Raw genomic sequence first — 25,312 nt, 5'->3', positions numbered from 1 at the left:
GTTTGTTTAGTTATTTATCTTTCTTTGTCTCATGTTTTGTTATTTAGATATGAGATGTATAATTATGAAAGGCTTTGTATCCAGTGCCTCATTAATGTGACAGCTAAAAATAACTTCAAAGCAATAAACCAGTTGGTATGGCTCCATCCGTTTTTGTCTTCTAGAAACCACTAGTCTTCCAGTCCAATATCACACAATTGCAAACAGCACTTTGAATATAACATGAAAGTGAACACTGGACAGACATAACAAAAACCTTTCTGCAGCTTCCATATAGCATAACTATATAATTGTGTTCTGTGTTGGACAGGGGTTGTGCACCAGGTAGGGGTGGTTTTCATGATGAATTCCAGCTTTCTCAATTTGAAGCCAGAAGTCTCAAGAAAAAGTCTGTTCACATAGCGCATGATTTTGCATGCTTTTCATCACTTTTGCCTGACTGCTTTGCAGTACAAACTCAGATTAGTTTTGATAATTTATCGCAGAGAGCCAACATAATACTGATGAGGCAGGCAGAAATCAGAATCCCATAGCAATTTGCCAGAGAATTAAAAAGAACAAAGGGACAAACCCACAGCAACCCACAAATGGCATCTTAAATGCTTGTTCCAATGTATTCTGGAAACATCACTCAATAATTAAAATTTAAAAAATAGAAATCCAACTATCTCTCTCCCCAAACTAAAGCAATAACTTAGCAAGTTGGAACAATGCATCTTAAAGGGGGGAAATTTTATTACTGCCAAACGCTAAAAGCAGCATCCATGCTGCTCCTCCAGAAACCTTTGAGACCAGATGCTGGAGACGGGATTCATCCTGCAAATTCCTTTTCCCCCTTTTTGGATTAGGAAATGAGTTCCAAAGAAGATGTGGTTCATCCACGTCCCCACTGTGGCTAATGCAGAGCTCTGGCTGCCCTGGGTCAGCAGCGTCCTTTGCAGCATTCCAGCACGTCTGTGGAAGCTGTCATGAACAAGGCTTTGGCAGGCCACTAATCACCTATTATCCAGCACTTGATTAATCAAGTTTTGCGGTATTCTTTGGCATGTTCTTACTTTAATACAGAAATCTTTAATTCCTTGAACAGTGTTGGGTTTTTTACAGATGTTTAAAAAAAAGAAACCCAAAACACATAAGTGAACAAGATAACTGAAAGACATAGATGTGATTTACTTTCACTCCTCAAGCAGATGTAATCTGCATGGCCTCAGATGTTTTTTTTGTGCCATCAGTAATTTTCTTACGGTATAAACTGAAATACCTTGTTTGCTTAGGATGATTTCCATGAGCTATTCAAAACTAAGCACCACCAAAGCTCAGAACATGGTATCATTTTTCTAGTAATTGTTTTTTAAACTGGGTGCTTTTGATTCTTAACAATATAACTGAGAGAGAAATTTGTCCCCACATGTCTCTGCACTCAGACTCTGAACTCCAGCCCGTGGGTAACATGTCTGATACTTACGTTCAACATAAACATAGGCAGGTTTAATTGTGAACAGGCAAATACCATTTTCAAGCCAGGTTTACAAACAAGCTTTGGAAATTCAAAGAAAATAACTTTGATGTTATTAGTTTTATCTAAGAGGCAGATCCATCTCATATATTTGTTGGCTTCAGAATATTCTTGAAACCACAAACAAAAAAACCAGTAGAAGTCAAAACTGGAAGACTTGTTTGGAGAAGGACTTGAGGGAGAGTGTTTCATGCTGTATGTGTGACTGATCAAAGGCTCATGCCTGCAGAATTATAACCAAGGAATGTACAATGGGGCTTCTGAGTTGCTGGTCCTACAACTCGTTCAAGTGCCTGGTTTGTTTCTCCTCTAAGAGAAACCATGAAGCAACTTTTCTTCACTTAATAGAAAGCGTCTTCTCAAGCTGTCTGTAGTGGATGGTGTTTGTGCTGCTTTGACTGCTAGGAAATTCTGTCCCTGGTACATTGGGTTGGCTCCTCTTTAGACATGAAAATATTCATGCTTCATGCAACTTCTTGGGACAAAAGAGAGTATGGTTTAAGTCTCAAGAAGTTCAGTGTCAGATTGACTTTGCATTCTAGAAATGACAGCCATGACAGATGTTTGCAAGTCCCTAGGATTTTGTGTAGCATGCCAGGATGCGTCCATGCTCTGTGATACTGGAGTAGTGTGTTGTGGAGTGTTTTATTTTATCCAGGCTTTCAGTGCTGATGGAAAAAAAGAATTATGGGATAAAAGTAGAAAACTGCTTGCTCGCGCTGGAAAATAATAGTAACCTAGTTTTGAAGTATTTATATATTCTGCTTTTGACTTTTAAAACACTGATCTTGGTACTGTGTTTAATGCTGACTCACTGTAGCCCTCACTGTGCGTCCTACCAAAGCTTTTGTTAGTAAATCTTCAGCACTTGTTCAGGAACATGCTGGCTATGGCTCCATGCACATCTGCTCCCTCTGTTCAGTGCTGTGGTTAAGTCCTAAATGACCCTCTGGCTTCAAACTGCCTACCTTGAAATTCAGTGGAGTAATTTTCCATTCCTGAAGGTGTAGAAGACCTTTGGCTCTCTAAATTCAATTACTTTTCTAGTTCCATGAGCAAAAGGTGGCAGAGACGAGAAGCAGGTCAAATGCAGGCCAAGTCAATTGAGATTAATGTACATACTTATATAGGTTAAACTTTGACTGCAAATGGAACTTTTTGTATTTACTAGTTAGGTAGTTGGTTTGGTTAGTTTAATTATTTTGAAGCAAGCTGAAGACAATATGAGCAATGTGGGTAAACACAGGCAAAGTGTTGCTATGCCACTGTAAATCCTAGGGATTCCCCTGGGAAGGATAATTAAAGCAATATGCTTTGAATGCAGCTAATGAAGTAGCTGCCTTTTGAACTTTTAAGGAGGGCCTGGCTTTGCCCTGAACATCCCTCTGGGTTTCTCTGCTCCATAGTTTCCCCTGTCCTCTTCCTCTGGATTACTTTTAACCCTGATCTCTTTGTGTATCCAATTTAGACCATAGCTTCATGGAAAGGTGTACTAGCACAACTAGGGGATATCATTTTGCAAGGTGAGAAGCTGAAACACCCATGTTGGAAGGGGCAGGATCTCCTCAAGCCAGCCAGGAGAACATGAAAAACTGTAGCATAAGTTGTTCTTAGCTCCAGTCCTCTACAGATGATCATTTTGTTTGTAGTAGGCATGTGTGCATAACCTCAGTCGAATTCTTCATATTGGTTAACTTTTTTCATGCCGTGTTTTAACATCATTAACATTTACGTTTCCAAATGGTGCAAGGAAGAGAAAAATTGTCCTGTATGTTAAGATAAAACTAATTCCAGTAACAGAGAATAAAGGAAAATCCTTTGGAGACTGACTGAGGTGACAAAATTGTTCCCTATGCCATCTCATGGCTGAGGCAAGCTGTTAAAGTCCCACCAACAGAGCCCTCCCTATACACCTCAATTTGTAGCTTGCTTTTTTGGGGCATATATTAGAGTAAGTGTGGAACTTTCTTCTCAAGATGCCTCTGTTGTTTTCTATGCTTCTCATGGCCAACCAGTGGCAATGTGCCTGTGCCTGGGCTCGGCTGGCATCATTTGCCTCACACTTTCATTGATCCTTAACATTACTACCTTTAAATTACAATAAAAACCCTTAAAACAGCCATAGCATTCTCACTATGCATGTTCTTCATGTGTGAAATCAGTACATGTGACTGTCTTGTTCTGTCTAAAACATCCTTAGTTTTTGAGTGTAACTAACATAAATCAATGCTGTTGTATTCTGTTTAAAGAGAGAATGTATGTACAGGTCAGTTACAGTTCCATTTTTGAGAAGCCAGCCAATGTATTTTGACCTCATCAAGCTAATAGTGGTGTCATAATGCGTATTATTGCTCCTTATTTAAGTTTATGGTAGAGTTGATTCTGAGATCCCCAGATGAACTGGGGGGAATCGTGCAGGGTGTGGTGCCTAATATAAATAAAGATACAATTTGTCCTGCAGACTTTATGATTGAAGGCCTGGCACAATTTCGTCTTTTCTTCAAGTCTCCAGTTACAAATGTCCCCGCTGAGATTAGCTGTTGGCTGGGTTCCTTACTCCTGGCTTACAAGTTACAGAGTGCGCTGAGCTGCAATTCTGCATGGTCAGTGTGTGGTGGTGGGATTAAATGGGGTCTACACTGTATGAGTGGTGGTGGTAAAGGTCAGGACTCAATGTAGAGGGGGAACTCCAGGGGTTTGGGCTATAAAAAGGTTTGGATATGTGCTGCCATGCATGAGATGGGTTGTTCGTGTGAACATTTGTAAAATCCAGCAGTTGCCTCACGTCCATCATCTGTGTTAACCACCACTGCAGCCTCTGACCCTCCAGCAAAACCCAGGAGGCAGCTGCTTTGGCCATGACATTTCTCAGGATAGTGAAACTGCCATAAATCAAGAAGGCTTTTGATGTGCTCTGGGATCAATAAGAGTTTTCCCTGCTCTCTAATGTCACGCATGGTGCCAGTGACCAAGGAGGGCTCTTGGATTGCCCAGAGAAGTTGTGAATGCTCCATCCCTGGCAGTGTTCAAGGCCAGGCTGGACAGAGCCTTGGGTGGCATGATTTAGCGTGAGGTGTCCCTGCCCATGGCAGGGGGGTTGAAACTTGATGATCTTAAGGTCCTTTCCAACCCAGTATTCTATGATTCTTACAGATTGCTGGGATTAGCCCTTGTTACTCCAGTAGTGCTTTCCAGGTTGGTGTAAATCAGTGGGATTTAAAAAAATTGTTTATATAACAAACTTGGTTCTTCTACTCCATAACTCTGTAGATCTGCATAAAGGATGAAGCTGCTTCCCCCTACATCTGTGCAGTTCAGAGGCAGCCCAAGAAAAAAGGCACCAAAGGAAGTTGGAGGCTTTGCATTGCGAGAGAGGAAGAGTTGCAAAATGAACGGTTTTAACTGCAATCACCTTTTACAGTTCCATGTTTTTCCTCACAGCTAAGTTCTTAGTTTATTATGGAGGATCCTAGGTTTCATCTTTTCCAAAGGAGTTAGGGAGATTTTCCAGCCATTTCTTGTCTGTGTGTGAGGATTGCATGTTTGCCTACTTTCACAGCTTAATACGGATAAGTACTAACTGAATGTAATCTTTTAATTTAGCTCTCTGTTGTCTACTGACTCGTGAAATATTTTTAGTTAACTTAGCCACAAGTGCTTATGGAGATAAGCAGAGATAAGACTTAAAAACAAAAGTTGTTTGAAGCTGCTTTGGTCCTTTACAACCCTAACCATTCTTCATATGCTTTTAAAAGTGATTAAATTTGGAAGCATAGTTTATTCTCTATAATGTCTAAGCTTTAAGGTGGTGTTAGGAAAGAGCTAGTGCTTTTATCTCATAAAAGAGAGATGCTTTCTTTCCCATGGCAGCTCCTGTACATGTCCTTAGCTTTCTGCTACAGTGAGGACAGCAGTTTTGCCTTTGGATAGAAGCAGTGTTCAGATATTTTCAAGTGATCTCATATCTTGTGCATGAAATTTTAATTTAATGCTGCTATAGAAAACCATCTTAAACCAAGAGAAACTTACATCCTCATAACGGAACTCATTTTTATTGTGCTTTTTCATGAACTTCAGTATAACCTAAAAGATGAAAGAGAAACAGAGGAAAAGTGGGTGTGAGTTACGACTGACACACTTTTCAAGTCCAGTGGGTACAGAAGCTATTTGCAGTTTAACAAATAATTTAAGTTTTTAGCTGTTCTGGTGGTTTTACTCAATTTAAGGAGGTGAGTTATTTTAAATTGCCTCAGAAATAGTCCCTGTCCGCAGACTCAAAACCGTTTTATAAGACAGTAACCCTGTGCACCCAAGCAAAGGTGAAAAGTATCAGCAGTCCATAGTGCAGGTTTCGAAGTATGTGTACACTCAGATACTGAAATAAACCTACGTATGAGCAAAATGTACCCCAGCTTTAAAGCTGTTCCTGGGAAATTGCATTGAAACAGGTTGTTATTAAAAATAACAAGTAAATAAAAGGAGGAAATGTAACTATGAAAGAGAAAATTTCCTTTTAAAAGAACAAGTTCAGAAAAAAGGAAAAAACACAGCAGTGTAATATCTGTGGGTGACTGACCTCTTTCTCTTAAAGTAGGGGCTTAGTGACACAATCTATTGTGTCTCTTTAAAGTTACTAATGAATAGTTCTTATTTGCTTATATCATACTGTCATAGATAACTGGCACGGCAAACTCTGTCCAGCAGTAGATGAAGATTTATAGTGAATAACCAACAGTGACATGTTGATTTGCTACTCTGACATTTCAGTGTTTTCTCATGGTGCAGCCGTCCCTTTCCTGGTGCAGTGCAGGAGCACCTGTGTGCATCATTCCACCAACAGACTCTGAGTTCCTCCTCTATTACTTCTCTGTCACCAGTTTGCTTGTGTGGCTGGGTTTGTTCTGACCTGACTCTTGTGTAAAGAACATTATAATCTCAAAATGTTCTTATTGTCAGCACAACCTGAACATTATGCTTGTAAAATAAGAAATTATCATTCTATGGAGTGAAGCAAGGAAGTCTCTACATTGCTGACTACTTAAGGATCACATAATACAGCAATGGCAACAGCCAAGTTACATACAGCCTTTCCTCAGGACAGGAGGTTCTATACTGAGCAAGATGGACCTTGGATCTGAACTCTATAGAGGTTGTCCTTATGAGACTGGTTTTGTCTTTTCTCATACTATCATCCAGAAAAGGGTAACCAAATAGGTCCCTCATCAAGGGAATCATTAAGGATAATTAAAAACTGATAGACAGCAGTGAGAGAACACCAAAATCTGAATGGTTAAAGTACCCTGGGTCTACAGGGTTAAGCATACAAGCTCGTTTATGAGATTTAACACATGCAAATAGCACTTATGGCCATGTGGTAGAGCATATTGGATACATCAATTCATCACTCTGGGCTTGGGGTTATTTGCCCCCCCTGCTTGCACTGCAAAATGTTGGCAGACTGGCCTGCAAATGTGGAGGTGCCGGCTACACCTACTACAGGCTGAGTGCATTATAAGGAGTCTTTATAAGGAGTCTTCATTTCTCCGTAGCAGAGGAAAAAGATGTTGCATCTTCAGTTAAAGATGAAGGTATAACCCCCATATCCTGGCTGGCTGTCAGCAGCCTACTGTGTTATCTCATTTTGTGACAGCAAAGAGTAGCTGGCTCAGTTCCAGTTTACACTGAGTAACATGTAAATTGCACAGCTTGAATATTTATGTTGACTTTAATATTGCACTATATAATTGGGAAAAATTATGCTTTAGATTTAACAGAGAAACACAACCCCAAGATTCAAATACACTCAAGGTCTTATTTCTTAGGAAAAATGTATCCTGTTGTCACATAGTCTCTTTAATGTGCTGTCTGAAGGGAGGTGATGGTTATTTTATTAGCTTGCTCTGTTTAAAAGCAGAAGGACTTAAATCAAATACACAGCACTGGATTAGAATATTTGATTTGTAACCAGTTGGGGCTGTAGCATGACAAATTGTTTATGGCGGCATTGCTACTGGAAGAGGCAGTATTAGACATCCCTGTATCATCACTGTCTTTGTTTCAGAACAAACATTTGTGTAGACATGCAGTTAGCTGGTGGGGAGAACTGATGCAGCTCAAAATAAATCAAATAAAGTTAAAAAACCCTAAACAAACAAAAAACCCCAGCAGAGAAACCAGCACTTTAAACTCAGCCAAAGAATAAGTTTCCCCTACATCTGATTGTGCAATCATCTATGGGTATGAGCCTGAAGGGGTGATGCAGGGAGAAAGACTGAATGCGTTATGATAAGGTGAAACTATTTATTTAATGCAAATACTACCTTGTGTCAATACAAGAGTGCAGTTAGACAGTTCGACTTGAATGCTAGTGTATGGGATCACCATCTGTTAGTAAAATCAGTGAATATAATCTTGAACAAGTGCTGCCTATCTAGTGGAGCAGAAGTATTCTCAGTTCCACAAATGGCATTTAGAAAATGCTAACGTCTGAATATGCACCTTACTCATCTTACCAGTGTGTAAGGTGAGACTGGCAAATGAGACCCAAACCCACTGTAACATGTTAACAACAAAAATGAATCTGTCAATGCGTTGTCAGATATTTGTGGTATTTGATGTCCTGATCAGGAGAATAAAAAAGTGAATTGAGTTTTGAGGTCTTTATCCAAATATATATATTTTTTTTTACTCTAGAACAGATGCAATCACTCAGTTATACCTCATTGCCAAAATTTAAGGAAGGAGTTAGAACAGTTGACTTTCCAATGCCAGAAGACAGTAATGGTGATCCTCATCTCAGTCCATATTCTCCTACATATTTTCCTGTCCTTCTTAATCATTCCCTCAGTTAAGTGTGTTTCTTTCTGCCAGCTTACGTATGTAGCTGACAGTGTTGCCTAAAGCCAAGTCTTTGATTCAGACTGGGACCTGCCTGTTTCACAGAGAGGCTGGAACTGAGATCAAGAGACACCCGTTTCGCTTCCAACAAACCTCCTGGCAGACAAGATACTGGAGAGGGGGGAAGAAAGAGCAGACTGTTCCTTAAAAAGCAAGCAGGCGGGAAACAGAAAGAGCAGAATAACACAACGTGCTCCTTAAAAAAGAAAGACTCAGATGTGGTGTAGTCTAGCTGGAGTGCTCAGACCTGAGATCGGCTGTACTGGTTAATGATGCAATGTACACACTGCTGGTTTGCAGTGCTGGAAACTCTCAAACAGATGGATTGTGCTGCATAGAGGAAATGGGGATGTCTGAAACCAGCCATAAAACATCAGCATAAAAGGTAGGTTAATGATTCGTTGCTAGGTGATCTAATGATTTGATCCCTTTACTGTTGCTCTGTCTTTCTCTTATGGTAGTATTTATTTTTATATGCATTCTGTACATTATGAAAGCTATAAATACGTAAAGTTAGTGCTTTCTGGGGTGTTCTTGGCAAGGTAGATTTTCCTTGCATTTGGTCTCTTGCTCTTTTTCTTTTCCTTCAGCACTCCTTGTTTCTCTGACCTCATTATTATTTTTGAGCTGCTTTTGTAATGTGACATTGAAAACAGTTATTCCAACAAAAGCAGCACAGCATGTTACTTAGACTTTACAAAGTATCAGATGGAGATGCTCAGAATTTAATGTTGCAGCCTAAACCCAAGAGTTCCAAGATCCTGGGATAAATTGAAAGCTTTTGTTAGGTAGAACTTAATTCTAAGTAGAGATGTGCATAGCCTCCTGACAGAGGTGAAATGTTCTACTTTCTCTTTCTAGCCCAGTTACAGGTATAAAATACAGAACAGAATATAGAGGCCAAACCCATGAGCTATATAAGGCATCAAAGCACGAGGACATGACCTGTTTTCTTTTGTAGCAGTATCAGAGTTCAGTTCACCTGGAAGGCATAATTAGACAGGGGGAAACAGAGTTAGATGAACAAGTTACCTTGTAGCAAGAGCTGCTGAGCGTCTTTGTTTCACAGGCCCCTAAAAGTCTTTTCAGCAGATTTTATGGGGATTCTCTGTAAGAAAAACTTACACATCCTGCATTGCTCTTTTTAGTTTCTTTTCCCCTCCACTGAAGTAGTAGAAGAGCAGTTTTCCCATCTGTAGTTCACTATATTTTGAATCCCTTTTTGGCATGACAGCAAAGTGCATGTTAGGCCAAAACGTGGGCTAAAATGGGTGTCTCAACTGAGCAAGAGTGATGGATGGCACTCACCAGGGCAAAATCAGATCCTAGTTTAGGTTTGATTTCATTGTGTGTGTTTGTCCTTTCTGACCAGTCTAGATGTAGTGCCTTGTTGCTACTGGGGCACATAATCTCTCATTTCCACATATGCCTCAGTCTCTGGAACCACTTATGCAGTGTAGCGTGCAAAAGGAAGCATTAGCCTGTACTGCTTACTTTCTTTAATTCATGAACACCATTGGAAGGGATGGAGGCCAAAAGCAGCCTTGCAACAAAGCTGATTTTTCTTCTAGGCAAAAGAATCTAATGAAAATAAATGGTGAGGAAGAGAGAATACTCTGTCGGAAATCATAGATTTTGAGATCTAGGTTTTCTGTAAATACTTAATTCTAAGTCATTGCCAGTCCTGTGCTGAGAAAGAGGTATGGAGCTTTAAATCCCCAAAAGCTGAGCATATTTTGAAAAAATGTCCTCTTTTCTAAAATATATCACTGCAAGATACAAATAAATTATAAAAGAATGGCTGGTTTGTTTGAAAATTTTCTAGCTGAACAGTAGGGGTTATATGAGAGTCAGCCTAGGCCCAACAGAGCGGGCATTGAACCAGACCTAATAGGAACAACTGAACCCAATACCCATATTATGTTCAGTAACGGAGGGGGTTTTGTAGTACAAGGACTTTAATGTTGTAATCGTAATGGCTAGAGGTAACAAACCAGTCTGAAATGAAAGAGGGGAAAAATAAAGTCCAGAGCAATTAGAAAAATCTCTTTTGTGGGATTTTAGGTATTGCCAGGCACATTTGTGTCTTTTTACAGATGAATGGGCCCTTCTGTCACTGTAAGAATGAATTGTAAAGTAACAGACTTGAACTAATTGTGTCCTGTAAACCTATAATAATAAGAGTTAGTTTTTTGAAGTTCAGACATGCGTGTAGTCGGTCCAACGAACCGAGTGGGTCAGCAGTTGAGCAAGTTTGGCACTTGGGGTTAACAGGATTCAGGGGCATTTGGGGGAAATGGTTGGATAAGGCAACTCCTGGGAAGAAGTAACAGAAGAGCAGAAGTCGCAGCTGGTTGCCGGTTCAAGCAAGGATCTTGCCATCTGCATTTCTAGAGTGCTTTCAGCTCCCAGCAGGTGCTGGGAGGTGGCTGTTCTGGCTTGGATGGAGGTATTTACCCTGACACAGATGGAGAACAGTGTAGGCTTGAGAGGTCGCAAGCTCCTCATACCTTGTGGCATTTGGAGAATGAGCTCATTTTTTTGTGTCTTGTTATGATGCTGTTTTCTTCTCCTAATTAAACCCCACCTTTCTTCTTTCTTTTTGTGGGGGGAAGCAAGACATAATACATGGTTGCATTTATAAGGGTATCTCTTCTAACCTGAACAGAGGGAAGCCAGGCTGTGATCATATCCCTGAATGCTGTCCCAAGACGCTTATCGTTCCACTTCAGTGCTGCCAGCCGGAAAAACACAGTAGTTCATTCTTTAGAAAAAAAAAAAAAAAAGCTATTTTCATACTTCTGGATTTTTCCCAAACCCTCATTTACTTGCAGCAAATCCCTTGTCTTCTCCCCAGCATCCCCAAGTTTACCACACATAGCAGGCTTCTTGATGGTCTGTCAACAAATACGGAATGAACTCATACTGCACCCAAGCAGCAAATGCAGAACTCACTGGTGTGATTCCACAGCCTCTGTAATGAAGCATCGGAGTTCATGGAGCATTTTCTTTTAGAAGGGTGTTAGTTGTATTTCATCTCAATCCCAAACTGTATCATAATCTGTAATATACAAGAAAATCATAGACATGCTTTTTCTGTATCTTATCTGCTAATGCTGTCCCAGCTTGGTAGGTGATATCTGCCTTGTTTTCTGTCTGGGGCTTCAGATTTGATGGCAGGGCTGCAGTGTCCCAGGATTTCATTCTTGTGCTGAACCTGCAGCATGCCAGCAAAGCCATTTGGGCGTCAGTGTGGGAAACTGGCTGCAGAACAATTTGCATCCTCCTGCCAGCCTGGTTCATGGTGTGACTGCACAGCAGAGGGTTCAGCACAAGGACCAAAAGGGCTTGTTGCAGCAGCAGGAGGGCTTGTGCTGCTAAAGCTGGTTTTAACAGGACTTCCAGATGTTTCATCTGGGAAATATACAGGGCTATAGTTTGAGGAGTTCGGGTGCTCCATGTCAGATCACTCACTGTTCACAGAATACCCCAAATAGTAATTGCTCTGACCCAAATGAGGGAAGGGTGAACTGTACCATAGAGCAAGGACACTTAAAACCACTGATACCATAATGTTAAACCACTCTGCTTAATACTGCTTGACAACTCCCATTCCTTCATGTTTGGCTATTTTTCCTCTGAAGATGTGAATTATTTACATACCAAATACATTTGCATGCAAATATTTTTATATTAAATATATTATTGAATGCAGATATTTGCATGTTAAGATGCATTTTCATAATACACTATCTCTTCCTACAAATCTTACTTCTCTTTGTTCCTCAAACCTGAGAAAACATCCCCCTTCAGTACCTGTTTGAGGAATGGTACTCTTGAGTGTGCTTCTGAGCCTCATTCTTTGTATGAAAATTCAGGTGTCTGCTTTTTTGCTTTTGATCCAGTTTTGTTTGTGTTTACAAATGCTTATCAGGGTTTTTAATGAGATTTTAAGCATAGCTTTCTACCAAGACATGAAAGTTGTTGGTTGTTTGGTGTTTTTCTTTTCCTAATGTAATGAGATTCAGTGAGAATCTTTGCATACAATTGCACATAAGAGGAGAAAAGCTAAATCTCTTGCAGCCTCAGTCCTGTGCAACCTAACATACATCCTCTTCTGCAGTTCCCTCAGTGTCTCCAAGTGTCTTCTGAAAGCGCAGGCATCAGCCAGGGCTCTGCAGAGATCCCCTGGCAGTCTTCAAGCATCCTCATGTCTTGTCTTTAAGCTGGGGTTATGAGATGCTGCGGAAATGCTCTGATCGAGGAAGAGCTTGGATATGAGCTCTGAGCGCATGTTAAACAGAGGCCTCGTCTTCTGAGTGTGTTTGGTTGAACATGTCAGGAAGGAAAGCTATGTAAAAACTTTGGGTGGTGATGACTGCAATGTAAAATGGTGCAGGAAAGTTTATCATAAAATATGGTCATTTTGAACGTCATATTTGTATGCTGTTGGGGATTTATTTTAACTTGAATAGAGCTGGTTATGCACTATCATAAAACTATGGTTTTTAAACAGTGTTCTAGAATTCTTCCTCAGCTTTCTGATTATGGTAATTCATTTGTTCCCCTTTCATTTTAGATGTTGCTCTGCAGAGATGAGTAACAACACCATTTGTGTCCAGACTTGGAAGTCATATTCAGTACCCTCCTTCTAATTGTTAATCATTCTTCCCCCTTTGTTATTTGTTTCAGGTGAGGTCTATCACCCTCAGCGTTGAAGCATGAGTACTGATGCCAGCCAGGTGGTGATCACTACTCCTCCCTCAGCCACGATGCCTCACAAGGAGCGGTACTTTGATCGCATCAACGAGAATGACCCAGAGTATATCCGGGAGAGAAACATGTCTCCTGACCTGAGGCAGGACTTCAATATGATGGAGCAAAGGAAGAGAGTCACTCAGATACTGCAGAGCCCTGTGAGTGGAATTGAGGGGGAATAAGAATAAAGAGTGTTATTAGGAATCTTTTTGATGTTACAGCTAGCTAGAATATGTCTGGACAATCTTCTAAGAAGAGTCACTAAACAGATTATCCAGCATCTTTTTGGCAGTGTTTTGTCTGTGAACAAGCAGTCTTTATTGTCTTGTTTTTCTCCTGATTCTCTCATGCTTCATTGCAGTATAATAAAAATATCTGGCTGGCTGCAGGGGGCTTAATTAAAACTTAGGGGCAGGGAAGAGAGTGAAGGAGTCACTGGTCAAATAGGAAAAAATTAGGGCATTACATGATGTTCTGCTTTCTGGGTTTGAATATTAACCTATCATTTGCATTAGGAGTGGTTTAATTAACATTCATTATTGGGTTAAGTTTGTTTAAAAGCTAGACTGTATGTTCTTTTCATGTCCTTCGGGTGATCATACCCATACTTGGCCATATTGGCACTTATCTACTGGTTGTGTAAGTTCAGTACTTGTGTAGGCTACATAGAACACTATTAAATCTATTTAAACACACTCATATTAGCTGAAATTTTTATTTTAATGTATGCTTTGGTTTTAACCTGATGAATACATTCAAAAGTAATACTGTTGCCTTAAGTATTTTGAAGCCATAGAGAGTGAGTAAGGTCTGTGTGAGGATGAGCCTTTGGGGGTATTGGTGTATTATGGTGGGGGTAATGTGACTGAGAAGGGGTTAAGCAGCATTACAGATCCCTCTCCCTTCAGTTCCTCTGTAAGTTGCAGTGCTTCTTCTGACCTTGACATGCCTGTGAGGTGGACTGATACCAGCCTTATGGAGTTTAACCATGCCAAGTGCAAGGTCCTACCCCTGGATCAGAGCAATCCCAGGCTCAGCTACAGGTTGGGCAGAGAAGAGATTCAGAGCAGCCCTGCAGAGAAGGACTTGGGGGTGTTGATCGAAGAGAAAATGAACATGAGCCGGCTTCGGTGTGCACTCACAGCCCAGAAAGCCAACTCTATCCTGGGCTGCATCAAAAGGAGCGTGACCAGCAGGTCGAAGGAGGTGATCCTGTCCCTCTACTCTGCTCTCGTGAGACCTCACTTGGAGTATTGTGTGCAGTTCTGGTGTCCTCAACATAAAAAGGACATGGAACTGTTGGAACAAGTCCAGAGGAGGGCCACGAGGATGATCAGGGGAGTGGAGCACGTCCCGTGTGAAGACAGGCTGAGAAAGTTGGGGCTGTTCAGCCTGGAGAAGAGAAGGCTGCGTGGAGACCTCATAGCAGCCTTCCAGTATCTGAAGGGGGCCTATAAGGATGCTGGGGATGGCCTATTCATCAGGGACTGTAGTGATAGGACAAGGGGTAATGGGTTCAAACTTAAACAGGGGAAGTTTAGATTGGATATAAGGAAGAAATTCTTTACTGTGAGGGTGGTGAGGCACTGGAATGGGTTGGCCAGGGAAGTTGTGAATGCTCCATCCCTGGCAGTGTTCAAGGCCATGTTGGACAGAGCCTTGGGTGACGAGGTTTAGTGTGAGGTGTCCCTGCCCATGGCAGGGGGGTTGGAAGTAGATGATCTTAAGGTCCTTTCCAACCCTAACTATTCTATGGTTCTATGATTCTATGTAATGAGATTGCAAACAGCTGTTAGTAATCACCCCATTATACTCATCCATGAATAACAGGATTGTTTGCTAAAGTGTTGTCATGGAGTGCCTCTTGGATCTTTGTGGTGCTCTGAGTATAATGTGAACTTGTTGACTAAGGAATTTATTACTTTCAAGTCTATTTGTGCAAGCTTGGGTTTGCAGCGAGGTTCTTTTATAAAGAAAATACTCTAAGGAAGTATTGCATAACTCTTCAATCATGATAACTTTATGTTAACACTCGATTGTAAAATGTGATCAGAGCCTGCTTCTTCCTGTTAAAATATTCACATTGTGAGTAGCCAGAACTCACAGCAAAGACTAGATCTTTAGCCTGATAGATAAAGATAAGTTAGATCTTGTTTGGGTTTGTATGTGTGTTACGTTTTGGTCCTTTTGATTGCAGTATTGAATTCGATGAGTGTAACTACTCCAGCATTTTGGAGGACCTTTTGCCAAGTCTGTCAGTAAATGTTCCTTTGCCGCAGTCTCTGTGGGTATTTTTTGAATGGATGCAGAGTCAGCATGCAGATTTTAGGGAGGGCGATGAAGAAGGTCAACCCTTGAGTCTAGGTGTTTTAAATGGAGGCTGAGGGACAAAGAGCTGCCGTTCTGCTGTTAGTGTCCTGCTGCAAGAGAAGCTGAGCCCAGCACTTTTCGGAAAGTGTTTGGAGCTGCCAATAAGTTACAAGTTTTTGTGTGAGGGAGCAGTTGTCCAAATAAGCCAGGGGCCTGCTCAGCTCTTGGCATCTGCCAGGGAGAAATGGGAACGTGGGAGCTGAGTGTGTGATCAGGCACGAAGAGGAGGTGTCTGAAATACCATTTTTACTCAAGTATCTCCTTTTAGAGTCTCTTTTCTTGATATAGAAAGTTTAGAGGAACCCTGCTGTGGCTTCTCGTGTGAGGAAATAAAAGCATTTTTAATACAGTGACTCTATATCCATCAAGCAGATTTCATAACTGATTTGGGAATAGAAACTGCATTATTTCTTCCAAGTTCCAATGTTCATGAGAGTCAGTATAGAAAACAAGTATCTTGTCTCTTCTTGAATATATTTGTCATTAAAAGGCCAAAAGCTATTTTTCCTGTTACCAGTCTGTGTAACACAGGTTCAGGATTGAATTAATGGGTATTGTACGTAGTGGTTTTGTTCTTTTTGTTCTATAGCTGCAGAATTACACTGCATTAGAAGTTTGCGTAGAGCTTTCTTGCTTCTCTGGTTTATTCCAGTTGACAAGAAGGAAATAGTTTGAAGATGCTTGGAAGGGGAGGATGAGAGGGTATCAGACATGTTTTAAAGAAGAGCTTGCTCAGTGTGAAACCTTCACCCAGTCCTAGATATATGCATTCATATCTTTACCCAGCCTTAATATATGCCTTCAGATCACAGAAATAGTCATTGACTCATCTTCTGGCAAGTATTAGTAAATATGAGATGGAGGTATTATCCTTGCTACATTTCTTAAAAGTGCACAAGCATGTATGGACTTGAGGTGAGCTTGTTTGGACATGCACTTTCTCTGAACAGAGGTTCACGGTGTAAAACTAAAGTGTTAATCAGTGTCATATACTAGGAAGCTTAGGTACTGATTTAGTCTATTTTATTAGCAAGACTTTTTCTTTCAAGTAGGAAAATTAAATCCTTTAGCAAGAAAATAAATTAGAGAATGTATTTCAGGAACCATGGTATGCTTTGTGTAGTGCCTGTTATTGTAAGGGCCGCAGCCCTGACCAGACATCTTCAGACATCAAACTGCTGCATCTCTCTGATGTGCTGTTTGATGCACATATTGATGTGCAGTCTGACTACTCCTCTATGATGTGCAATTTCCCTTTCCTAAATTAAATCATTTAAAAGCTACTGAAACGCTATTCTCATTACCTCTGGTGTTTGCTAATGTCTTAGACTCTGTTCATAATAAGTCTTAAACAAATTATAAGAGTTTTATGACCTCTCCTCACAAAGAATGTCCTGACATTATCAGTGAATTCTCAGACTTGTTTGCTTAATACTGTGTGTAACCTGTGAGCATCTGATGGCCTGGAGAATCTGATAGGACCTGTTTGTTTGTTGTTCCGTGTGTGTTAGAAAGGTGGAAAGAAATTAGAATCAGCTGGATGTGAGCAGCCTGATAGCATCCAGAGGTGCTGCTGGCCAATCTTTAAGATTATACCATGTAAGTTTAGTTCAGTAACACCTGCAAGCTCACAAGGTTCAGGTTCTGTGATGTTATTGTTAAAGGACTCATGTAATTGCTTTATGTTGGATCTGAGATACTTGACCAATAATTTGAAAAGATTGGGGTGAGGGTTAGATTTTCTGGTTTAATTCTGAAATTAAAAACAGTTTTGTCTTTTTATATGCTGAACAGTCATACTGTTTGTTATACAGGGTAACTGCCTTTTTCAAAGAGGAAACATTCATTAGCTGTATCATCAAAACACTTCTTTCAGTTATGGTATACAAGTCCTCCAGGCCTTCATCTCTCTCTGGTGCCCTTACCATGGCAACCAGAAGAATCAAAAACACTTAGTTAAAAACAAAAAAGCAATGGTTGAGCAGTTTTGGTGTGTGAAGACTGAAGAGTAAGTTCAGCATTGAGGAGCTGCGTGAACTTACAGAAGGGAGAAGCTCCCTGCGGCTCCCGGAGCAGGCAGGGAAGGTGTTGGGTGCAGCAGTGCCACACTGCTTCCAGTCAAGTGAAACCATTTGAAACAGTTAGCTAACCAGCAGGAAAGCTTACTACAGGGTTTAGCTAACAGGACTCTGTGTGTAACCTGGCAGGAAATTAGAATCACTGCTTAAATTGCACTGAGGAGTGCCTTACGTCCACTTAATATCACTGTATTTGAAGAAAAGCTACAGGTCAGAGTGGAAGAAGATGCACTCATACAGAAGACATACTGATATGAGATACATCTTGTTATTGTTACTGGTGTAAGAAAAAGTTGGAGTAGTCAAATCTATGTATAAAGTGATGAGCTGAACAGCTGAAATATGTAAAGATAAAAATGCCCAGTTATTGGAATTTAAATGCCTGGGTTATGTTTTCAGTTTACCAGTGAAATTTTTGTGTGTCTTTTCAAGACCCATTGAATATGCACATGCTCTTTTTACCTTTGAAACACGGTTATTTGGAGCTCTTTGATTTGTTGAGCACTTCACTGGCAGGATCTCATCATGCTTTGCTTTAACTTCATGTTGGATTTTGAGAGCATCTACCAACCCGTCAAGGCTCTGCAGGTTGTTCAGGGCACATCTGGCTCAGCAGTGCCATTACATGAGGGCACTGGCTCAGGTCTAGCCATCCAGATTGCAAAATCAGTGTTGTTTTATGCTGAGGTTAAAACTGTACTTCTCTCCTGTGCCTCTCTTCCTTCCTGCCTTGTACATGCACACACCCCCTGCCTCCCATGCCTGCTGCTCTTGCCCAGAAAAGAGGGGAGATAACAGTCCAGCTTAGCAACTCATCTATTCAGAGGTCTGCTTCAGCATGCAGGCAGATTCTTCTCCTCAAAAACAAGCAAACCCACCCACACTTGATTTTTTTTCTCTAACGCTGTTATTTTCAAACCATCAGGACAGAGATGAAGGATGGCTTAATTTATTTTTTCCTTCTCTTTTGCAGTTGTCTGGCTCACTTTGGTTTGTATCGAGTGAACATCCAGTATTTTCACACCACCACTCCCTTTCGGGCAGTTTATTTTCTTAAAATATCAAAAGTCCTTTTAGTTCCTCACATATCCGCCTCCCGCATCTCAGCTCCCTCCTCTGGCTTTGGTTTTCTCTGACATCTTTCTGACTTCCTGCTGGGGTCATGACTCTCCTCTCATCACAATAGCTTATTTAATCACATTCTTTCATCATACGACCTGTGCAGCATCTCTTTCAGCAAGGGAGATGAGCTCAACTTGGCACATCATTTAAGACATGCCACAAAATGTCCCATAAAGATCCCTCTAGCTGTGACAATATCCATATGAGCCTGGATTTGGGGGGCTGGGCAAGTTCAGCCTTTTAAGTAAGAGGGAATTTGTGCTCAGGGTAATGCTGTCTGAAATCAAGGATATCCAGTGTTCCTGTGAGAAACCAAGAAATCGCATTGCCTAATTTCCATTTCTCATGATCTTTCATACCAGTGTCCCGCACCACAAGTGCAGTTGTGAGTTTTTTCTCTGCTTCCTTACATTAAACATGAGTTACCTTTCACTTCTCTCTCATTTCCATATTTTCTGCTTTCCATTTAGTTTGAACTGTGGTTTTCATTAGATATAAACACCAACAGTTTCCAGATCGATTCCACCCCCTATCCATATATATAATCTTCCTGCTGGTTAACTGCTTGGGTTTAGGTTTTTGTTGTCTTTGGGGAGGAGGGGTCTGCAGATCCTGTGGTGCTTTTGGGACCATGTTCTTTAGGTTATTCAGACCATCAGACAACAGACAACAATCAGATCCATCTTCCTTTGCCTGATGACTTTCCTATGGTCCTATGTATATTTGAAGTTATTAATGGTAAATAATACTCTGATCTGAATTAATTCCCTAATTAATTAATAATAAGTGATAAGGAGATATAAAATGCAGGGTAGCAAAATCGTCAAGTTTTCTTTTAGTCACTAGGCTTGTAACTTCTGTCTAACAAAGACATCAACTCAGTCTGGTGAGAGCAGGAAGGCGGTTTCCATTGCAGTACATGTATAATAACTACAGGGACTTGCTTATCTATATTAATTTTTAAGCCTTTTTGGCTGTTAAATAATCCTGGAAAATCATGACTGACGATTTTCCTCCCTGGCTGCAGGAGCATGGGCATCCAGAACACCCTGCAAGAGCTCTGCCCATCATTTGATGGTGCATTGCCACCACGTGTGCTCCCACATTCCCTACTCCTGTGCTTACTGAAAGAAGTTAATTCTGTTTGAAAGTGTTTAAGACCCCTGTCAAGCTGAAATTTGATTTCTTCTAGCATTTTAAATGTTGGCAGTTCCATTCCATCCAGCAAGATGTGTAGCTTTACTCCATGAGTAAACACAAGGGAGGGACACAGAGCAGCAGTTGTGTAAGTGTGGGGATTGCTGGTGCTGTGGGAATTGGCTGTGCTGAAGATGGGCTTTGCAGAGGAGTTCAGTGCTTCAGGTTTTGCTTTAATCATAGGCTATCTCCGGGCTGCTTATCGCAGGAGTAAACATTGCTTCAGCTCACAGAGGGGAACTGGTGTGGACCAGGGTCGAGGAGCCAGAAAAACTGGTGCCGGCTGAGCAGTGTGTGTGGACTGGCTTGCTGTTGGTTGAGTCATTGAGTCCAGCCCAGATACCCGCATGCTTCACTGCAAGTGAAGGGATTATTAGAACTTTACCTATTTCCCCATATTTATTATTGAGCCCATTTCTTTCTATCGTAACACAGAAGCTCCCTGCCCTTCCCTTTTTTTTATTTTCATGGCATTAACAAGCACTTTTTGTGACTCTTATCTTCTCCCCACCAGCCTTAACTCACTGGCGGTTTTTTTGTGGCCAGCTCCACCCTTTTCCACTTAGGGCACCAGTTGTTTGTATCTAAACTCCAGTTTTGAAGCAGCCTGTCACAAAGCCACATCGGCTCTTTCGGTGAAGGTCTGTCGTCTTCTCCCCGGGCAGCTGCGTTTCCAGCACAGGAGTGCTCTCAGGAACAAAATACCAGTTAAGCTCTTTTAAACCTTTCCTTCAGTGGTGGTGATTTGGCTTAGAGACTCAGTGTGAGTGTGTTTGTATGTAGCTAAGTTGAATTAGACCCTGTTTAAAAATGGATGCAAGGTATATAAACTCTGATCAAAAATGGGCAAGAGTGAAAATGGGTGAGGGGGGTTTATTTTAGTCTTCTTCAGCTTCAAGGCTGACAGCAGTGCTGCTATTAAATGTAGGGACCTCACATTGCTTTTCTAGCTATCAAACTGTTTGCACCTGACTGTAATTACTCCTGATGTGAGCATGTGCTTTCTCCTCTTGCATGTTTGCAGTGGTGTGGAGTACTTGTAGATTACCTATATTACCATTGTTTTATCTATTTACAAAGACTTTTTTTTCCTTATCATTTTATTTCTACTTCTTTTGAGTGAATAAGGAGTACATGGAGAAATCAGTGGTCAACAAACAAGAAACAGCATAGAAAGATATGAACCTGCATACTTTTTAATGTGCTTAGAGAGCTGCCTACCAAGACGAACAGATTAATACTAAAATTTTCTAGCTACATTATTATTTTGTGCTATATATATAGATGTGTATATATGTAAAATAGGTTATTCTAGCAAGTTGGTTATTCTAGTTTTTCTGCTTATGTTGACTGGAAAATAGCAGTTGTCAACTAGTACATGCAAATGTTGTTTTGATTCTTAAGAGCCCAAATCTACACTGTCAGCTCACACTTGGACTGTCCTGAATGAAAAAGGAAGTAAGTGAGTCAGAACTGAGGCTTGTAAATTTACTACTGAGTTTCAGAGAGCCCTAAGGTCTGAGTCAAAAGATTTTGCATCTCAACTGCTAGTTTATGATGTGTGTTTGGAAGATGATTGCAACTATTTCTGGAGATGCAGTTTTGCAGTCTTAGAAAGACCTTGACCTAATCATGCAATTAATGACTCAATAAGAAAAGCTGTATCTGTTCTGCAGGCTGCAGTACCATGCAAGGCTGTCTAAGCTGGTATAAAAGAGCTGGGTGAAGTTTTAGAAACAGAAAGTTTAGAATCAGTGGAGTTCTAGAAACGGGTTTAGGAACAAGCTGAGCTGCCCTGTATATTTTCACTTGAGTAGCTCATGTCTCAGTGCAAGGTGGTGGAGTGGCATTCAGCAGATGAGTAAGATGGAAGCAGACCTGCTTAATGTAGTTGGGCCAGCAGCTGGTAGGCTTGGCTGTGCAGGGGGTGCTTTGGCTCATGGTGTAAATGCAAAACTATCTTTTCCTCTGGTGTAACTCAGTGTAGTTCATCTTACTGCAGTTTTGGAGACAATCACCTCAGCTGGCAGTAGTGGAGGGGAGTTTGCAGACTGCTGCATACAGAGGTTGGGTTATTGGGTGTGCTCCCAGGTGAATAAAAGCTCTGCTCAGCATCCTCCTAGTTGTGCAGCTGGTCTGAAATGTTGCTTTACCTCCTTTCCAAGAGCTGTCAGGGGCCCAGTTTCATTACTGCAGGCTGTTTTCTATGCAAACTTGCAGCAGGATGCTCAAAGCGCTGTTCCAGCGCAAACAAGGGAAGGGATACTGGTGTTTGGATGGGCAGGTGAGCTCACTGAAGGCAGAAGGATGCTTGTGCAAACAGGAAACGATTCTCAAGCTGGCAGGGTGGGTTATCCAGGCAGCAGCTTTGCTGTGGCATCTGTACAGGCACAGGCAGGGTGGCCAAATCCAGAAGTGGTGCAACCGTGTTGATGAGCAGCCATGAGGTGCTGTGCTTCTTGCTTTGGGACTTAGACCCCACTGTAAAAAGTCACTGTTCTTATTGTATGATCTGATGTCTAAAGTTTTAGTGGTTTAAAACAAACAAACCAAAAATCCCACATGTACCCAAAGAGCTATTTAAATCCCAGAGCTGAAACTCTCTCGTTTTTGAGCAATGCCGAGCACACAGCTGAATAACATAATTTTTCATTCATCTGACAGTAGTTTTTCTTTTGTCAGCATTTTCTTGTCAAATACTACATCTGAAATTACTAATGACCTTTCTGTTTGAAAAATACCAGCTTTGTGCCAGAGCAGAGTACTTGTCATCTTTCTGAAAATGTTTCTCTGAAGCATGACTTTTACTTGGTCACTTGTGGGCAGTTGCAGTGTAATGCCATATAGATATATATATATTACGGTCTCATGAATTAAAGCAAAACCAAACCACTTGGTCTCCAAGCTGCACTTAGGTTTTCAGAAGTAGATTCCTGCTGCTGAGTGGGTCAGATCCCAAATTCAAAGCCCTCCATGGCAGTGGTTTTACCGAAATCAGTGTCGTACAGTGAAAGCTCCAGTAAATATCATTCATATAATGGCTAATATTTAAGGTAAGTTGTTGTCCAGAAGAAGGTGATGCCCTTCATATAAGCCTGTATTTCCCAAAGGAGGGAGGTTATGTTAGCACATGAGATGGTTATCTAAGGACATAGAAAAATCCAAGTTTTAAAGGTCTGTAGCAGTAAACAAAAAGTATTGAAATATTCATAAATATTCATGGAGAAATGTGCATGAGTCATGTGTATGACACTCTGAAAGCTGCAGTCTGCTAGAAAACATGGTTGCACACTAGCACATGGATAAATCGTGTGCTTTATTTTGATACACTTCTTCCACAGCCTCACCTTATATTACACCTCATCCCAAACCTCCATATTTGCTCCTTATTTGTAGTAGCCTCAGCAAGCTTACAGTATATTGCTGTTAACATTAAAGAGCCAAAACGAAGCTCAGAAGAATGAAAATAGCATGAAATACGATAAGAAATACAAATCTTTCTGACAAAAATTGCCTGAAATACACTACATTACCGTTTTTTCCTACTATGGAAGCAATATTACTCGTACGGGTTTAAAAAAAGTAAAATCTGAAGATGACTAATAAGAATTTACTGTGAATGCTTTTGCAGATCCTTTTTATAGTCCTTGTTGAAATGAAGTGAAAGTGATTTAATGTAATGCATATAACTGCTTTTCTCCGCCTCCTCCCAAGCAAATACTTTCATGAATTTCATGTATTCTGTCTTCCATATGGCCCCCGGGAGACTACAGATGTGCAGTTTCCTTGTATACATATTATAAACAAGACTGAAAGAGCATTTGAGCTGTGCAGAGTGTGAAATGGCAGAGCTCTCTTGCAGGGTGCCTCTTTCAGGAATATTTGAGAAGTAATCGAATATCTTGGAATGATAGAATTTGAAAATGAATGTTAGTGTAGCTTGCTGCTGAAATATATCGGCCAGTTTTTCTTTCTGCAGTCTTAATACATCACAGGAACAGAAGGAGAAAATGCCATAAACCCATGGCTTTGTGGTGAACCATTATCAGAAAAGCGAGCTGGTGTTGGGGTGGTGGGTGCTTGGAAGTGTGGTTTATGTGTAGAGTAGGGGGAACCTTCTGTAATGTGAGGGATATCATGTGCAAAGGGCCAAGGACATAACCTCTGTTATTTTATCGAGGTTTTTGCACTTTCAGGCAGGTTGGTAGATCATAAAAGTTGGACCTCGAGTCCTTTTTCTATCCACTGCGAGCTGTTTGACCACCAAAATGCTTTCTTCTAGTTATGTGAAAAATCCTTGCGTCTTCTACAGGGGGTTGTCTAAATCACACACATCTGAATTCCATTCAAACCCACTTTGGTTGTAGTGAGAGATGCTCAGATTCGGATACCAACAAACCACAAGGATTTAAACTGGGCTGTCATGGGTGATTCTCAATCATCATTTACCTGTTCTTGCAAATTGTGATCTTCTGTGTATCCACCTTGTTACCCTGAGGTATGGCAGCACATTGAACACACAGTGCTGCACTTGAACTTGCACTAAGAGTTGTGCTTTGAGTATGTAAGAAGCTACAGTGCTTTGCAAACGGGCCTCTGGTCCTCTCAGAATGAGTGTCCCAGACTGGTGGAATCATCTGAACTCAAACTCCTTGCTGCTGTTCTGTGGAAATGATGACTGGGCCCTGCAGTACCTTAAAGACATGTTTCAGGGATTAGTAAATTAATGCTTGTGAAGCACTTGGATTTACAGTAATTATCTACACAGAGAAAATCTTCCGAGATAAACAATAATTGTCATCTCAACAGAGTATGTGTAGCATGCAAAAAAGACACAGGGCCACATGCTGAGCCACGAGAAGAGAAAAATACTCTAAATTTCTTCCCTAGTGAGAACTAGCCACTGTGTGTCAGATGAGGCATGGGGACAAGACAACTGTGCTATGCTTAAAAGATTAGTACCTGTGGATTACTGTGTGAATTAGTACCTGTGTGATTATCATCAATTAGTACCTGTGTGATTACACCTGGGTCGGAGCAATCGCAGGCATGGCTACAGGTTGGGCAGAGAAGAGATTCAGAGCAGCCCTGCAGAGAAGGACTTGGGGGTGTTGGTCGAAGAGAAAATGAACATCAGCCAGCTTCAGTGTGCACTCGCAGCCCAGAAAGCCAACCGTATCCTGGGCTGCATCAAGAGGAGTGTGACCAGCAGGTCGAAGGAGGTGATCCTGCCCCTCTACTCTGCTCTTGTGAGACCTCACTTGGAGTATTGTGTGCAGTTCTGGTGTCCTCAACATAAAAAGGACATGGAACTGTTGGAACAAGTCCAGAGGAGGGCCACGAGGATGATCAGGGGAGTGGAGCACGTCCCGTG

The 25,312-nt window shown here is 41.1% G+C and overlaps 1 protein-coding gene across 2 annotated transcripts in view; it reads left to right on the top strand.

Annotated features, from left to right (window-relative positions):
* Window positions 1-25,312, top strand: part of ADD3 (adducin 3) — a 101,369-nt gene that overhangs the window by 59,275 nt on the left and 16,782 nt on the right. The window contains exon 3 of one of the 2 annotated variants that reach the window (XM_080622164.1): window positions 13,106-13,329. In XM_080622164.1, coding sequence (XP_080478290.1) covers window positions 13,135-13,329 — 195 coding nt within the window. In that variant the 5' untranslated portion in view covers window positions 13,106-13,134. Of the gene's footprint in view, window positions 1-13,105; window positions 13,330-20,570; window positions 20,646-25,312 lie in introns of those variants that run through there. The other variant, XM_080622165.1, reaches the window with a different exon arrangement.

This window comes from Psittacula echo (genome assembly GCF_963264785.1).
Source record: "Psittacula echo genome assembly, chromosome: 6".
Taxonomy (NCBI): Eukaryota; Metazoa; Chordata; class Aves; order Psittaciformes; family Psittacidae; genus Psittacula; species Psittacula echo.
Note: the sequence above shows the minus strand (reverse complement) of the source record. Positions and strands in the feature narration are given on the sequence as shown.